This window comes from Cardiocondyla obscurior, linkage group LG14, assembly GCF_019399895.1.
Source record: "Cardiocondyla obscurior isolate alpha-2009 linkage group LG14, Cobs3.1, whole genome shotgun sequence".
NCBI lineage: Eukaryota > Metazoa > Arthropoda > Insecta > Hymenoptera > Formicidae > Cardiocondyla > Cardiocondyla obscurior.
Genome location: NC_091877.1, coordinates 4,851,903 through 4,870,324, shown reverse-complemented (window position 1 = coordinate 4,870,324; position 18,422 = coordinate 4,851,903). Strand labels below are relative to the sequence as shown.

General features: G+C 38.3%; 1 protein-coding gene and 1 pseudogene across 1 annotated transcript in view; one reads left to right on the top strand and one right to left on the bottom strand.

Moving 5' to 3' along the window:
- Positions 1 to 3,034: 3,034 nt before the first annotated feature.
- LOC139107963 (odorant receptor 82a-like) overlaps positions 3,035 to 18,422 on the top strand; it is a 54,377-nt gene continuing 38,989 nt past the window's right edge. Inside the window, exons 1-2 of the mRNA XM_070665886.1 lie at positions 3,035 to 3,211; positions 12,498 to 12,751. Of these exons, the coding sequence (XP_070521987.1) occupies positions 3,108 to 3,211; positions 12,498 to 12,751 (358 nt within the window). The 5' untranslated portion in view covers positions 3,035 to 3,107. The remainder of the gene's footprint in view (positions 3,212 to 12,497; positions 12,752 to 18,422) is intronic.
- On the bottom strand, positions 10,527 to 11,883 carry LOC139108167 (putative nuclease HARBI1; annotated as a pseudogene).

Genomic DNA, 18,422 nt, shown 5'->3' with positions numbered 1-18,422 from the left:
AATTAAATCTTGCTAAAATCAGAGTTCTGCAACTTTCTTTTTATGAACCTTTGAGCTCCATTTGTTGCGAAATCACCTCCGGTTCTTTCCCTGGGAACAAGAAGTAAAATTCTTTCCCTCAAAAGAACAAAAATCGCGCTAACTCAAACCTTTTGTCGTTCAAATACATTCCTAGCGCTTAATACGCGTGGCGTTGTCTCGCGCGCGTCACGCAAGAATTGGTAGTTGCGTCTTTCTCTCTCTCTCTCTCTCTACCCTTTACCTGCTCTCAAACCATTTCCTTAATTATCGAGAAACGGTAATCCTTCTACCAGAATTATTTCCAAATTTGACGTAACAGATTCATAAGATCAACTTTATTACATTCATCGTTACTTGTTGGCAATTTTAATGGAAGGGGCCATAGTCCAAAAACTTTAAGCCATTGTCTACCGATCAGCATAGGTCCATCCCGTGATAGAACCCGCATTTTTAATGTTTCTACGCGATTACCTAGTTGAACCTTTAAATTTTCCAATACTCCCTCACATTCAAGTGGAATTTTACCGTAAGCGTTTAGCGGCCCAGCACTAGTTATGGTGCAACCCGGAAAATATTTATCTTTATCGCGTTTAGATATAATTGCCGCATAGGATCCCGAGTCTATTTCCATGTGGCAATTTTTATTATTAACGAGGACATCTAAAAACATCGGTTCCGCTATTATTTTAGATTTTACAGTATTAGTTACGCTGCGCATAAATAACTTAGTGTTTTTAATATTATAAAAGTCAGATTCGTTATCACTCGATGAATTCACATGTTGTACCGATGATTTCCGTGATTCCTTGCACATTTATGCCAGATGTCCTTTGCGTTTGCAGTTAGTACAGGTGCTGAAACGATGATAGCAATCCCGCGCCCAATGATTTTGCCTTCCGCAACAGTAGCACGTGGAACGCTCCGCAACTTGGGAACGGGCGGCGTTCCATGAAGCTGGGTTGCCATTCGTTGAAATGCGCGAACTGCCGATGTTGGAAAAATTCCGGCCTTTCTTATTACCACGATATGTTCCTCGATATGAGTTTCCTCCCCGCATTGGTCGCGATCTTCCTCTTCTAGCCGATTGAATAACGTTTACACTTGAATTATCAGTTATCTTATTTGTTGATAAGGCATTTTTTTCCGCTTCTTCCATAGCTGCTGCAATTTTATATGCTGAATCGAATGTTAATTTTTCCTCTCGAAATAATGCCTTTTTAATTGAATGGTCCTTTAGACCGCACACAAATTGATCTCGTAATGCTGTATTAGTGTTGTCAAATTCACAATTAATCGATAAACTTTTTAAACGCGCCGAAAATTTTGCATTAGATTCCGTTGGTGATTGATGTGTCTTGTAAAATTTACAACGTTCCATTGTTTCAGATGGTTTGGGTAGCAAATAATTTTTCATTAATTTAGTGAGTTCAGCGAATGTTTTTTCACTGGGTTTCGCTGGGGCACACAAATCTCTAATTAATTTGTATGTCTCAGCTGATATCTTTGTTAGAAGGATAGCTACTTGTTTATCGGCCGCTATGTCGTTGGCCATGAAATATAATTCCAATCGCTCCGTATACAGTTCCCAATCATCTTTTCCTAAGTGAAACTCTAACTTTGACGTGTTGGTTTCTCCAGTCATTGTGTGAGTAATCCTAGATCTTTCTCGAGGGGTGATATCTCTTGTCTCGCTATCTGCACTGTCAACTTCCGTTGTGGTGACGACTATCGTGGGCTGTGCTTTTTCTTTGTCTGCTTTCACTTTAATAATATGTGTTCTTAATAATGTACGCAATTCTTCAATCAAAGCAGTTTCACTGAATGGTATTTTCAGATTTCGCAATATTTGTTGAAGCTGCGGCTTTGTCTGGTCTTGAATCCAGGCTGTCTTTGTAAGATCTATTTGTTTGGTGCTCCTCCCGCTCGTGTTTGGTTGTGACATTTAATGTAGTTTGGAATCATTATTATGTGGAAAACGATTACGGTGTTATTAAACACGAACTGGTCCACTCGATAAGTTATTATGTGGAGAACGATTACAGTGTTATTAAACTCTAACTGGTCCACTCGATATGCTTCACAAACCGCACGGTAATCGGTATCTTATACTTTAAAAACAATACACATGTGAGTACATGGTTCCTTGTCGCCAAATTGTTGTATATTGGAGGAGAATAAAGCACTTGTGAAATAACGTCTACTAAGTTTATTACTAAGATATGAATGGCACGATGGTCCAGTCGAGACTGAGATCTTACGCAGTGCGAATATCTAACAAAAGAATTGATAGCAAAGCGTGCGTGACTAAGTACTATTCTACAAGCATACATTGATCATAAGCCTTAAGCATTAAACATTACACATTTCTTATATCTTAGATATAGCTACAGCTCGCAAACCTCGCAAATCAGTTGCAATTTATTTTTCGATTTTAAGAAATAAAATTGTAATGAACATATTAAGAAATAAAAACAATTTTAATTCCATATCTGACAGTATGGTTGTGTATCTTATATGTGCGTAAAGTTGTTTAATGTAAAATTTGATTATATTTGATCTCTAACATTGTAACTCTAAAAGAAGAGAATAAATTTTTAATTTACTTTTAATGACAAAAACTTTTTTATTTTAAAAGTTTTGCATTACATAATTTATTATTATTACTTACATAATGTTATTTCTTTTGTCAATTCAATATTATCTAGGGTTTTATTTTTCTGCGAATATTTAATATTGTATAGCAAGAAAGTCGCTCAACATATTCTTTTGTAAAACACGCAACGATCTTACATTACTGGAATACTGCAATATATTTAAATTCTTTCTTCAGCGAGCGAAATATGCGCGATGTTGAAAAAGGGTTCCGATATACAGCCGAAGCGACTCGATCGCGTATTAAAATTTCACGTGTGCATGACAACGTTCTATAGCATTATTAATGCAATTTGTAATGATAGAATGTCGGAAGTTTTACTACTGTGATAAAAATAAAAAACGAATCTATACATTATTAAAACGATAAAGAAGATTTAACGACGACGAGAACAGGACGAGAATAAAACTAGCAATTACACAGAAATAAAGATATGGATATTCTACCAATAAATTTTAAGGCTTTGCGTTTTTGCGGCGTATGGAAAGAACGGAAAGACGACAACATGTGCGTTGGACTTTTACACTCTTGCTACAGGTAATATGCAAGTACAAGTATACATATAAAATACCTATATTAAAATATACAACAAGAAATATAGGCTCACATTCTGAGCTTACTTTTAGATGCGCTTTTATAAAAGCATCTCTAAATGTATGTACCAACATTGAGGCGTGCTACTAATATCACCCGTATTTTGAACACATATTTATAACGCCTTTAAGATAAAGATACATTTATGTGTACTATGATTTCTGTTCTGATTATTTCGCGCTGAGCACCGTAAACTAGTAAATCACGAATTACGCGCCAAGTTAAATGTGATAATCTGAACATTCTGTTGTGTTGTGTTGTTGCTGCAAGTACCAAGCAAGTACAAGAGCAAAGTAAGTATGTAAAAATTGAACAAATATAATAATTGATTAAGTGCTATGGATGATCGCAAACAGTTTTAATATTTTGTACCGAATAATGTTAATACATCGCGATATTGTAGAATGGTGATACAAATAAAAGAAAAACAGGATTTAGGCTTGATTGTTACAACTTTCTGATAAATTCACTTATCAAGTGATCTTTGTTTTTCTTTTTAAGTAGATAAAGATAGGAACATGTTTATCTGACAAATAAGTTTGCTAGGAAGTTGAAACACTCGGCCCTTAATGGCAAAAGGTCAGTATATTCCGTTAGTGCACCGGCGTGCTACAGTCTTTTTGTTTACTAGTTTCTTTCCGCGAAATTACGCGCTTGACGTACCGTGTTGTGCGACCGTGTTTTGATAGTATTTTTGATACGACTTTTCATTTTCCCGAGTACGCAGGTATTTAAATGGATTCCAAATGAACATCACGTGTTGATGACGTAAATCGCCGATCGGACGAACGAAGGAAATAAGTGCTGTACATAAATATACGCGGTGTCTAATTTATCTGTTTCCTACAATATCAAGTAATATATATTTTTACAATTATTCCAGCACTTTAAACGATTAAAAAACGAATTAATCTGAAAAAATAGTAATTAATTAAAATTAATTTGATGTTTTAGATGGCTGAAAAACAAAAAAAATCGCAAGAACTTCACGCAAAAGTAGAAATAAAAAATTTTAACATTTGTTAAAAAAAAATTGTTCAATAATGGAGGACAAAAGCAGCAACGCCAAAATTCAAAGTGCGAAGAAGTAAAAATAGAAGGAATTAGACGACATAATGAAACCTACAGGATTGCCAAGAAGTTGGGAAAAATTACAATCTGCCTACCAGCGCTGGAAAGTGACAACAAAAAATTCATAAGTGCATACAAGAAACACTTAAAGAATACTGGCGTTCGACCAGTTTCAACTGGTTTCAACGCCCTCAGAGATAGATTACACGATCTGCGATATCTGTCCTGAGGATTTTGAAATGGATCAAAACATCCACGACAGTGATGGACAAGTAGGTTTTATATAATAATAATATATGATATAGAAATATATATAATATTAATAATATATAATATGTTACAAAAGAGCAGCGGTCCAAATAATACTGAGGAGTTTCGAGATGAAGAATTAATATTGGACCCTGCTACTAAGTAAGATATATTTAAAATAAGTCTTATAATTTTATTACTAATAGAAAAAGTTTTTATTGACTATTTCATTATTAAGAAAATGATATTATGTGTTTCAAAGTTTTTATCCTTTTGGAGACAATAGATATGACCAACAGTACGCAGTCATCGATATTGGCAAGTCAAGAGCAGCCGGGTTCCTCCATCTCACACCAGGAGGTTATAACTACAACGACAACGACAACGACAACGACAACATGAACATCATTGATGATAAGTGAACCGGCTGTCAAAAAAAAAAAAGAGATGACTGCGTACGAAGAAGCGTTTATTCTCCCTTTAGAAGGAAAAACATCAAAAGACCATGGAGTACATGAAAGTTAAACATAAAAAAAAGATAGCTGTAAAACAAAGATCTCTTTGGGCGAAACCAAAAAAAAAAGAATTAGTAAAATATTAAAATAAAAGATGTGTTACGTCCTCGGACTCCACATCTCCTTTTTTCCGACACGCGTTCAATAAATTAGATAAAAAGAGTAAACCGTGACTATTTGGTGACGAGAGAGAACTTCCAGGCTTTCAGAAGAAATAATTTACACTCCGAAATCCTTATCGCCGGATGCTTAAATGAAACTTAGAACAATCACAGCACAGATACCGACGGGAAATATAAACAGAAAACTCTTTAAAGAATATTAGAAGGAACCTAAAACAATTTAGAATCGATATCAAATATCTGGCGATAAGTGAAGCACTTGAGACCGCGATTACGAAGCGTAAACAAAGGAAAAGCGTGAAAGCTCCGCAGTCATAAGAATATGACACGCGACCGGATCCCATAAACAAACGCGACCCGGTGATAACGAAAAGGGGGTCCTTAGGAATTTTTCCCCGACTGTTAATAACAATATTCTGGAAGGTTGGAAGGGGAAGCCATGCGGGCGGAGTTTCGTACAACCGAGTTTTTCTCTCGAGCCAATAGATATCGGGAACTCCTCACCACTAATTAAAAATCTAAGGACGAAAACTAGAGCTTAAGAAAATCAGAGAAGGGATAAGATCGAAGTAACCAATAATTAAGAAAAGGAAAAGTGGAGGGACTTGGCCGCCAAATCAGAGCACTGACTCTTTCAAAAATGAAAATCCGGCGCTAGCCCACCCCTTTTCCAAGGATATAAAACCGCGTGTTCCTGCGGGACTCGCTCTCATTCAGTCTCTGAATTTACATATATATATACATATATCCGAGCTATCGCCTTCGAGTTTGTGACTAGTGACTTCATTGTGTCTACAAGAGAAGTTAATAAAGAAGTTGTCAAGGACTCGTCCAAGACTAACCGAAGACAACAAGAAGTAAGTTTCATCATTTATTCTACCTTTTTACTTCCACCCCTTTGAAATGGTTCCACTAAGATTTTAAAATTCATATCTTTAAAAATGAATGACGTGGGTATTGCCAGGGTGCCGTTCGCGTTTTCCGAAATAGGCATCTCTCTAGAATCCCTTAGGTTCTCCGCTAACTCGACTCAGTTAACGGGTCTCCTTGAGTCAGAGGTTGCGATATGCCGCCAGTAAATGGTGACTATCAAAACCTTAGCTCGAGTAAGGATCCATCCTGTCAGAGGTACCGGAAGAATCTTAAAGGTAATGTAAAGAGGGATCTAGAAGGAGCGATGCGGCGTGTTGCCCTGACATTTTTCCCACTAAAATCATTTCGTTAAATTAAATTCAAATTAACACCTTTTAGTGGAATCAAGAAACCTTCGGTCAATTAAGAAAAGTCGCGCCCAAAGAAATCGGAAGATCCGCGAATTACGAGAATTGGTCAGGAGTTTCTTCGTCCAATTCTTATTCGCGGCAGCGCCAAGGGAGGTCACACCAGAACTTCCGAAAGTCAGAACAGAGCGGTCGTGGTCTTCTCTGCCTTCCGTACCTCCCAATTCACCGACTAACCACGAAGACACTGAATCGGAGGAGAATACTCCGGAGCGAACACCATCGCCGTCGCGTCCGAGGTCGACTTCGCCGCCTCAACCTGAGCCGGAGCTGTTCCGCCCCACTACTCCCTCCTATACTCCGAACGTTTCTCTGAACTCTTCCGGACCTTCTATTATCTTTCTCCTGGAGTTGCTCCTAGGGCATGCTCTTCTCCCGTCCGGTCACCGACTCCTTATCCTGGGGAACCCGAGGAGGTCGACTCTTTTGCCGAAGATGAAACCATCTCTTGGCATGAGCCTGACAGCCCGGAACGTTCCCCTTCTCCCGCCCCGAGCGTAGAGTTCCTGGAGGAGCAAGAGGAACCGAGAGAAGTCGTAGACCCTCTCCTCGAACTCTTCCGGAGCACCTGCACTCCGTGGACGGATCCCGTCCCGGAAAGGGCCTACACAATAGGCCCCGATTCCTTTGATCCCGAGGAGATCAGGAGGGAAGCCAGGAGGGCGACTCCTGATCATAATATCCTCATCTATTATCCCAGAGTGGAACATCCCTTCCTGGCTCCGATCAGGTTGATCGACAGGGTATTCCCGAGGTCGACGGCCCGGATAACGGAAATAATAGAAATAGACTTAGAATAATGTTCTCCATTCTAAATTATTATTGTTAGTTTTTTTATTTTATTCTTAATTCATTTCCTTTCATCTTTCTTTAAAATGTTTAAATTATATCTTTTATTAAGTCCTCTTCCTCTTTTTTTTTATATCATAATCTCTCTAAATTCACTTAATCTATTTTTTTTTACTCTAAAATTGTATTTTAATTAAGATTAAAATTACCCATTACATTGCTGAAATTTCTGAATCAGTTATTTCATTTTAACCTAAGTATCCTTGTTGCGAAAAACCACCTCAAGTTCTATCCCAGGGAATAAGAATTAAATTTCTTTCCCTAAAAAGAACAAATACTACGCGCTAGTTTCTCCACTCAGCCGACTCGAACCCATTCCTAGTGCGTTTACGCGTGGCCCTCCAAATACGCGCCACGTAAGGATCGGCTATTACGTCACTCTCCAAGGCATTTCCTCCTCCTTACCTACTCTCGTGCCTTTTCCTAAGCATCCGAGTAACGGTGAATGAACCCATTTAAAATCTCCAACCTTTGACGTAACAGATGTAATGTTAAAAATTAAAACATTTTTTAATGCATAATAGTTAGTCACCAAAATTTAACAGCATGTATATACAGGGTGTCTGGTTAAGTAGTGAGCATCTCTTAGTTATAGATAGAATTCAAAAATACAAATAGGAAAGTCCCGTACCATTTTGCAAAATTCTCAATCGTTATTGAGAAAAAAATTAAAATGCATAAAATGTATAGGCGTAAGAGCGACAAGGAAGCTGTGAGTAAGTGAGCGCGACAGACGACGGCGCCATTTCTAGCCATTCGCCTGTCGCGCTCACTTACGCGCAGCTTCCTTGTCGCTCTTAAGCATATACATTTTATGCATTTTAATTTTTTTCTCAATAACGATTGAAAATTTTGCAAAATGGTACGGAACTTTCCTATTTGTATTTTCAAGTTCTATCTATAATTAAGAGATGCTCACTACTCAACCAGACACCCTGTATAACAAATGTAATGATGGTAGAAAGAAAAAAAATTTTACAAAGAGACGAAAGATAAAGGAAAATTAGGGAAGCAAGGTGTAATAAGTTATATGGAAAAATAAAAGGGGAAGAAGTACTGGAATTTTTGAAAAAGAGGTGGAAGGAAAAGAGATAGCAGAGAATAGCTAGATTTAGATTAGAAGATGATATGAGAGGAAATTTGTACTGAGACAAGAAGGAAAACAGTAAGTGTAGGATTTATGAGGGGAAAAAGAAAACTTAGAAGGATATTTGGACAGGATGCGTGAAAGGGGTTGGGAAGAAGTGGTGGAGGAAATATTGAATAAAAATGGGAAGGGTAAGGGTTAGATTAGTAATATGGAGAAAGTAAAAGAAAGGATGAAAAAGTGTAAAAGTATCAATAAAAAATTTGACAAAAAAATGGAATGGGAAAAATGTGTGCAAGAATGACGTAAGCGCTCTCTCTCTCTCCCTCCCTCCCTCCCTCTTTCTCTCTCTCTCTCTCTCTCTCTCTCTCTCTCTCTCTCTCTCTCTCACACACTCTCTTTCTCTCTCTCCTTAGATTAAATTGTATGGTAGTATAAAAAAGCGGAAAGAGTTTTTGTTTTTGTAGTAATAGAGTGTTGAATTTTGTAACTGGAGCGGAGGTTTGGGTGTACCCCGCAAGGATAATAAATCTCCTTTATACAGGGTGTCCCATACTTCATGACCCAAACGAGAGATATGGGTAGTTTTAATTATTTCGAACAAAAAAGTCCCATACCATTTTTTAATTTGAGCGTTTATTTACGAGAAATCAACGTTTAAAAATTTATTATATCCGACCGAGAGCGAGACGATGCGACGACGCGCGAGCGAACGGTGCGGCGATACGCGAGGCGTGGTTAAAGACGTCACGCGAGCAAGACGATGCGACGACGCGCGAGTGACACGATGCGAAGACGTACGAGCGAATTTAAGTACAATCGCATCGTGTCACTCGCGCGTCGTCGCATCGTCTCGCTCGCATGATGTCTTTAACCACGCCTCGCGAATCGCCCCACCGCTCGCTCGCGCGTCGTCGCATCGTCTCGCTCTCGGTCAGATATAATAAATTTTCAAACGTTGATTTCTCGCAAATAAACGCCCAAATTAAAACATGATATGGGACTTTCTTGTTCAAAATAATTAGAATTACCCATGTTTTCCGGGTGGGTCATAAAGTATGGAACACCCTGTATATACAGGGTGTCCGAAATATTATTAGCAATATTAAAACTGTGGGTAAAGAATCAGATTTGGAGACGAAAAGTCCTTTACAAATTTGTAAAATTCGTAACCATTATTGAAAAAAAAATTAATTTGTCTAGCGCAAGAGCGACAAGGAAGCCACGCGTGAGTGAGCGCGACAGGCGACGGCGCCATTCCTAACCATTCGCCTGACGCGTTCACTCACGCGCAGCTTTCTTGTCGCTCTTACGCCTTTACATTTTATGCATTTTAATTTTTTTCTCAATAACGATTGAGAATTTTGCAAAATGGTACGGGACTTTCCTATTTGTATTTTTGAGTTTTATCTATAACTAAGAGATGCTCACTACTCAACCAGACACCCTGTATACAGGGTACTCAAAGTCATGTAGACAAACTTTGGAACTAGGTAGATCTCGTCATTTTAAGACGAAAAGTCCTTTATCATTTTTTATTCCGAGTAATATTAAGCAAGATAATAATTATTGAAAATTATGTCTTTTGGGCGGAACTTACTGCCCCCCACACCGCGCGGAGACGCTCTATCTATCGGTAGTCCCCAATCCTTGCGTTCTCGGTCATAGTTCAAGATCGTTCAAGATCTACGCGAGTACGAAAATACCGAAGGTATCACCCTCGATAAAAAGTGAAGTTTTTTTTGAGATATATTACTATTAAAATGAAATATTATTTTATGTTTTGTTTTATTTTATATTATTATGTTATAATATTTTTTTTTAATTTTTAAGAATATCAATTTATATTAATAAATATATTAAAAAAAAAACATTTAAATAATTTTAATTTAACATTTTATTTTATTGATACACACAGTTTTTATTCAATAAGTAAATACACTACATGATTGTAAACTGCAAATCTTTCAGGATAGAATAAAGCCCTTTAAAATGATCAATGAAAGGAAATTTCAACAAAGATATCGGTTGTTTAAGGAATGTGGATTTTGTGATAACGTTAATAGAAAAATTGTTTTAGGAAAATTATCTCTGTACGAATTCCTGACGAAAAACGTTTTGACCATGCTGCTGTGATTCCATATCACAATTTAGTGGAGCATGGTCATCATCTTTATTGTCATCGCCTTCATCCAATTCTGCGTCTGCAACATAAAATATTTTTTTTTATTTGATGTATTTAAATATTAATAATTACTTATTAAAAAATTTTAATATTACTTACCATGTAGATTGTTATCACGAAATTTCTGCCGAATGTTGTATTAGACAGCCATCGCTATAATGGCTGCTTTGGCAGTATCCAAAAAGATCTGCATTCCATTTCAAAGAGCACGAAACATGCCCTTCCACTCTCCAAAGCAGAGCTCAACAATAAACCAAGTGCGTATATGGGATGAATTGTACCGCTCCTCAGGAAGATCTCGTGGCTGTAATATCAGCAAAGAAAGGTACGGTTTGCAAAAGTACCCAAAATCCCCAAGCAAAATACTTTTTCTTCTGCCTGACTAAAAATTTAAAGATATATATTTAATTTATAATTTGATATATTTATTTTACTTAATAAATTTATAATATTTTATATAATATAATATAAACTATGTTTATACGATTACCTCAAACTCTTTTTTGAGGGAACAAGAATCCGATATTCGTCCATTGTGAGCACTGCCTCTCTATTGAGCAACAATATCCAAAATGCGTCGCTCAGCATCGCACACCACCTGGATGTTTAACGAATAGAAACCCTTCTGATTTATGTATAATGTAGCTTGTTCCTGGTTGAGGCATTTGATTGGTACATGTGTACAATCAATTCAGCCCACAACCAAAGGAAAATGAGCTACGTTATAAAATTCTTTCTAAAGAATTTTTATTCGAGGTGGAAGTTTCACAAATTCTAGCAATAATCTTGCCAAAACTAGTGAAACTGATGCGACAGTTCTGGATACCGTTGGCTGCGATACTTTATGCAAATCTCCTGTAATTAAAATATTTTAGTTTATAATTTTAATTTAAAAATATATTTAAAGCAGTAAATAATAAAAATGCATTTGAATAACTCGCCTAGTTCAAGTTGGTAACATTCTATCGCATAATAACGCAGAGCGATGAAGACTTGAAGAGATGGTGCAATGACATTTCTCCTAATTGCTAACGAAGATAATCTAGTTTCCACTAACGTTAGCACAAATCGCACACATTCCTTAGACAATTGATATGTCTGTCAAAAACCCTGTTCATTGAAAATTTTAAATGGGTTTATTTTATCACGAAAAACTCGCAGTTCACAATCATGTAGTGCATTTACTTACTCAACTTCTGCGGCGTGATCAATATTCTCCGCTATTTCCATGATGATACTTTCTTGACCATGTATCATGATACTTGTGCTAATTACCGAGTTATTAATACACCCACAGGACTTTAATTACACCTTTATACATAAGCGCATTTTCAAGATTTGTAAATTTTTTTTAATCGTTCTAATATGATTATTATTGCTACATGGAGTTTCAATTATTCTTAAAAACTTCAAGTATATCCGTTTTTTTATTAAATTTAATTAATTACCATCGCTACTAATGACTTAAGTCGCGATACGGCCCACCTGTCAAATTGCATAAGCACTGTCATATTGGATTTTCGCTAAATGTGCTGCAAAATGTGCTACAGGCCACATTTAGCGGCACATTGGCGGAAGCTTATAAATGTGCTATAGAAGTGGGTTCAGTATAGCTTTTTCTAGATAAAATCGTACATTTAGATTAAAAGTGACTGTCGTCTTTAAAGTTACCTCTAAATGTGAGTTCTGAATTTGACCACATTTATAAAACCACATTTAGAGACGCCTTTTATCAAAAGCGTCTCTAAAAGTAATTTAAGAATAAAGGCCAATAATTTTACAGAACATTTCATAGATTGGTAAACTTTTTCATTATACGAGTTTTCTGTATTAATTTATTTATTAATTGTTTAAAGTGTTGGTATTTGCAGGTACGCAATTTTTCTTTTAATATACGAGTTTACAATATTCGACGTAGTAGAGGTAATTCGTACGCGCAACCGCGTTCAGGAGCTGACCGAAGGACTTTTCTTGGGACTGACTTTTATAACGTTGTGCGTGAAGTATGCAAATTTTTTGCTACGGAAAAACGAACTATTGGATTTATTAAATTGTCTACGTGAAAAAATGTGCCAGCCTAGAAATGCTACGGAAAGACTAATAAAGGAAGAACATAATCGCAGAGGTATTTTACAAATATGCGTAATACTCAACGTTATTCATAATATAAATTCCTGTGTCAGTAATTATAAGTAATCATGATAATCAAAAGTAATTTTAAATAATTACCTGCCAAAAACTATAATTTCTTTTTAAATCGGTATCGTTCATGTCAAAAATAATCGGTGATATTCAAAACGATTTTAAAAAACAACATTTTAATGCTTTTTTACGTGTGTGAGTTGAAATATTGCGCATTTAAAGTGTATAATTAAAGTATACGTTAAATGTGTTATATTGTAGCAATTTTTTAACAATTGTATATATACAGCGTGAATTTTAATTAATGAATCAGCTTTTTACCGAACGAGCGAGTTACCATCTAATTTGTTAACCGTCATTATTTACATTACTGGGCCACCGAGAATCTTTATTGGATGCAGCAAGCGCATTCACAAGTCCGGTGGTCGGTGAATGTTTGGGCGAGTATTTTCGGAAACCACATCGTTGGACTTTATTTCATCGATGGTAAGATCGATGGCAAGCAATACCAAAATTTTCTTAGACGGGACCTTGTTAATTTATTAAATGATGTGCCTTTTGAATCACATATTAATATGTGGTTCTAACAGGATGGCCATCTTGCGCACACGGCCAATAAAACAAGAGCTTCGTTGAATAGAAAATTCGGTAATTCTTGGATCAGTCTTCACGGTCCTTACGAATAACCGCCGCATTCACCAGACCTTACACATCTAGACTTCTTTCGGTGGGGTTACGTCAAATAAAAAGTTTACGCTACGCGACCGAGAATCGTAGAAGATCTGAAAGACAGGATTGTGCGAGCTTGCCGCGCAATAAGTCCGCAGATCTTGCGCCGGGTACGTAACGCAATATTGAGAAGGGCGGTATTTTGTGAGAAGATGGAAGAGGGTCATTTTGAGCATTTACTTAATTAAAGTTTTAAACAGATACATTGCGGACATTTTGCGCACGATTGCATGTTAATGAAAGTTTTTATTAACATGTACTTTTGCTCAATAAGACTTAAAATATCTGTTTAGCTTACCGGAATAAATTAAAATGTGGTACGATAGGGCTACAGGTAAAAGTCCACTTTAAAAAAACTTAACGCACTAAAAGTGGCACCTCAAACGTGACATGAAAGATCACTAGTTTAATTATTTTTATTTAAAAGGCATAATATAATAATGATAATAATATTATTATTATTAATATTATTTTATTTCTTTTAATTTTTTTAATTGTCTATACATGCGGTCGTCTGTAGGGATTCTGCAAGGTGAGGTTTATTATATTATACGAAGTTAGTAGCCCTGCTTTCCCCTCTCTTGTCTTGCGATCATCGATTAGTTGAGAAGACGTGTTGAGACAAATCCGAGTTACACTAGCGTTTAGTTTACATCGCTTGAGCCAGTTATCTTGTGTCTCATTATCACTCAGTAATTAAACATTGTTAAGTTGAGCTGCAGTGAGTCATTAATTCCTCTAAGGATCTCTGACGGTCTTATAGGAGCTGTGCAAAGTGAAGTTAATCACGCAAACCAGAAACGGTAGATAGCCATCTCCCGCAATTCGATTTTCGACCATTCTATACGTCTTTGATGACGTCGCTATTTATTGTACAGATCGTTAATTAAAGTTACAGTCGGTAACTCACTTGTACGGTAAAATGCTGATTCACCCATTTAAATTCACTCTATATACAGAGTGTCCCAAATCAGTGGACGAAGCCGAAATAGGTAGATTTAATCGAATTAAAACGAAAAGTCCTATACCATTTTGAAAAATTCTTAATAGTTTTCAAAAAAAAAATTAATTTATGTACGCGTAAGAGCGGCGAGAAAGCGTGGGCTGAGTGAGCGCGACAGACGACGGTGCCATTTCTAGTCATTTGTCTGTTGCGCTCACTCACGCGCAGCTTTTTTGTCGCTCTTACGCTTATATATTTTATATATTTTAATTTTTTTCTCGAAAACTATTGAGAATTTTTCAAAATAGTAAAAGACTTTGTTTTAATTTGATTAAATTTACCTATCATTTTCGGCATCGTCCACTGATCTGGGACACCCTGTATATCTATATAATATAATAATAATATAGAGTAATTTAAAACAAGTATTGTGTTTGTGAAAGAACATGTTTTTGAAGCAATTTCGCAACAATATTTCCTCTGTAAAAATTTTCTTTGAAGCTTTGTTTCCAAGTAAAAAAATTAAATATGTAGCTACTTATTGGTCGGATACACATGGTAGGTAGAAACGACGTAACTCAGTGTTAGATGTGACGGGCTCGTGGTAATCTTGGTTGATCTCTTACGCAAGGTACACAAAAAATTTACAGGTGTACGCTACACGGCATGCATACATAAATTAAGCAATTATTAATTATCATTAATTGTAACGACTGTTGGGAAATAGATTATGCCCAGTAGAAAATTACTTCAAAATCTTTATTAAAAACAAAACGTCCGATGATAACGTTAATTAATGGTCTTTAGTTTGCACACGCGTCTCAATTAATAATATACTAATTAGTCAGTACCATAATTACAAAAATTATTGCGCGTGATTACAGAAAAAAATTAATTTATTACCGCGACAAATCAGTTATAGAATTTATTGTTACGAACAGCTGATGACGAACAGCTAGTTCTTACGCTTGTTTTTAGACGACCGCGCTACTTTTCGCAAAGAGGATCCTGCATAATCTCTTTGTTTATTTTCCTTACAAGTGATAAGCACATCATACATATTACATCATACATCTGTACATTTGATGATATAATTCTATACAACGACTTTTCGTCATACGAACGTTGGTCGCGCGGGAGTTTGCAGAAAGCAAACACTTCGTCAGAATTCGCGGGTTCGTTAGAAAGGTTCTCGAGAGCAGGTTCAGAGATTAAACATTTTATGCTTTATATGACACATATTATGAACACGTTTTATATACAATTATATTACAAAAAATATAACGATCCTCAAATTATTCCGCTATTAATCCAGCGACGACCGTCCGGCAGAACAACGGAACATGAGATGCTCCGCATACTTTTTGAACGTTTCTAGTTAGGAGCCAGGCGACGAGCAAGCGAGTCTTCGCCGCGGCTAAATCCGTAGTTAAATCCAACCGAAAGCATTCGAAGTTAGACGAGCGCTAACGGATAACGGATGATATTTACCGCTTATTGGTTAATACTCTGACACCAAAGCTTATTCTCTAAAGATTTCCAAAAAAGACAACAACCGGGGTTCAGAGTTCTGAGCCTGCGCCAAGTATTCTTGGCCGCTTTTCGAACTCTTTCCTCCGATCAGCTTCGAGCATCTTTAACGGCATTGCAGGGCTAAGCGTACTTGACCTTGCCAAGGCTTAGCGATCTAGGTTGCCGAATAGAAACTTCCGGGTCACAACGCACTTCTCAAGGAAGGTACACCTTCCTTAATATCATTTTCTCGCACAAGTGGCTCTCGGGGTTCGGTATTCTCGGCTTCTGCCAAAGATTCTTGGCGGTCACCCTGAACATGCATCAACCCGACCAGATATTTTGTCGGATTTACGTCTTGCACCCGCTGACACCGATGCGCACTCGGTCCTGTCTGATCTCAAACCATGATATTCGACACGTTGCGCACACACACTTTCGCAATCAATGTACCTTGCGGCCCGCGACTGCGCCAAAAAATTGTAATAAACATTTGACACATAGCTGTCGAATCCGCGTAACGGTTGCATTATTGTTTGTGGCGGTAATCACATACCACCACAAGCGCCCACCGAACGGCAACCCGGCCGCGTCGCGAAGGCCACGCGTAATTAAAAGCTCGCCGCTAGGCAGCACGGCTTTCCCGCGAGTAAGATTACTCTAAGGATTATATATAAGTCGGAGGATTGGAACCGGTTTTCGCTTCACGCCAAATCAGCAGATCTTGAGCACATCTGAAAGGATAGTGCCAGATAAGCCGAAATAGCGGGAAAGCCTTTTTGTAAACGTAACCGCAGAGAGCTTACATTTTTGGGAGTTTCTTGCAGTGGAGTACATGCAGACGGAGGAGGAGACAGGGGTTTTCACTGATCCCCTTTCCGGAGCCTTGAAGAAGAAGCGGACCCGGCGAGGAAGAAGCAAGAGCAAGCCGCTGGCCGAAGGATGACCAGACAGCACCACGGGTCCAGAGAAGCCCAGGATCCAAGCGGTAGAGGTGTTTCTACCTGGACAGGCGCTGATTCTCTGGATACACCGGACAACAGTACAGCCGCCTCCGCCGAAGCTGTTGCCCATAGTCCTCCAACCTTGGGCGCCCTGTCCACTGAGGTTGCCACCACCGCGGTGTTAACCGGCCGCCCAAGGTCGCCTTGTTACCAGGCGATATAAGGACATATCGACTCACCGCTTCGAGGTATCATATTCCAGGTACACCTCGACCGCTGCCGGTGACCCAGGGGACGCAGACGGAGGAGCCTATTCTACCTGCTATCCAGCACGAGCCGCAGCTGATCAACGCTGAGACTCAGACGGATCCTTGGGCCACGACATTGGCATCAGATTCCGAACCCGTGCAATATCCGGGAGATGAGCGGTGGGGACCGATCAGAGTTACGCTGACGGCCCCACACATTTTCTATCGGGAGAGACGGATATAATCTGCCGGATCTCCTTCCGAACCTTTTTTTGTGGAAAGCACCTTAGTGGCGCGATTTAAACAATTGTAAAACAGAACAATTCACTTGTACATATCTTGTAAATACTACCTTAGAGAATAAAGCTTTAGTGTATAGAAATAGCCTTAAGGTCCCAGTTTCCTTTCGAGATGGCGCAAGCGCTAGATCGTTGTTAATAACGTTACCGATGTTAATAAACGTCGTTAATAATGCGTGTTAATCATTTTACCATTCGCGTGCGTTTTTCCTTCCGTTTCTTACCCGCACTACACTGGCGATGCCGATCGCCTGCTGGACCGACGTCCGGTGAAAAACAGGAACTGTTACAAAAAAAAAAAAAAGACTTATTGGGTCGTCGTGACCGTCACAATACGCGGCGGCGTTTTAATTTGCAAAAAATCTTTTTGACTACGCAACGCCTTCGCGGGCGTTTCGTGGTGCAAACACTGTTCGGTGCGGAGTCTCGTTGACGTGGCCGCAGTAAAGAAACTGGGAGGGATTAGCACACGGTTAGTAGTCGCGGATATAGCTTCAACGAAAGCTTGCATAGTGGGTGCGCGATTGTTCTATGCCGGAATCGCGTTGTTTGCCGCAGGGCTAAGAGTTCTTAGCCAAGCCAAGCCGGGTTTTCGTTTTGTCGTGGGTGGAGTTGGTTGCTGGTCAAGGGGCCGATAGGTTATGGTCCGAAATGCCCGAGATTTTTTTAAGAAGACGGAGTTTTCTCCACTTTTCGAGTCTTGAGAAACGGGCTTGTTAGCGGTCGGTTGAAGAGCGAGCTCGTCAAGATCAAGTAAGCAAGACGGAGATCACTCCATCCTGGGTCTGATAGCTCAATGATCAAGCAGGTCGTAGTGTGCTTGTTGCGATTGGATCAGATGTTTTTTCGGCTCCGGTGACATCTTTGTGGTGGTTAACCCGCATCTTAACACTTTAAACTTTCAAACGAGGTCAGCACTACGTGTGTTACCGACGTCTAGAACGCCTAGACGTCGTAAACAAATTCTCAAGCCAAGACT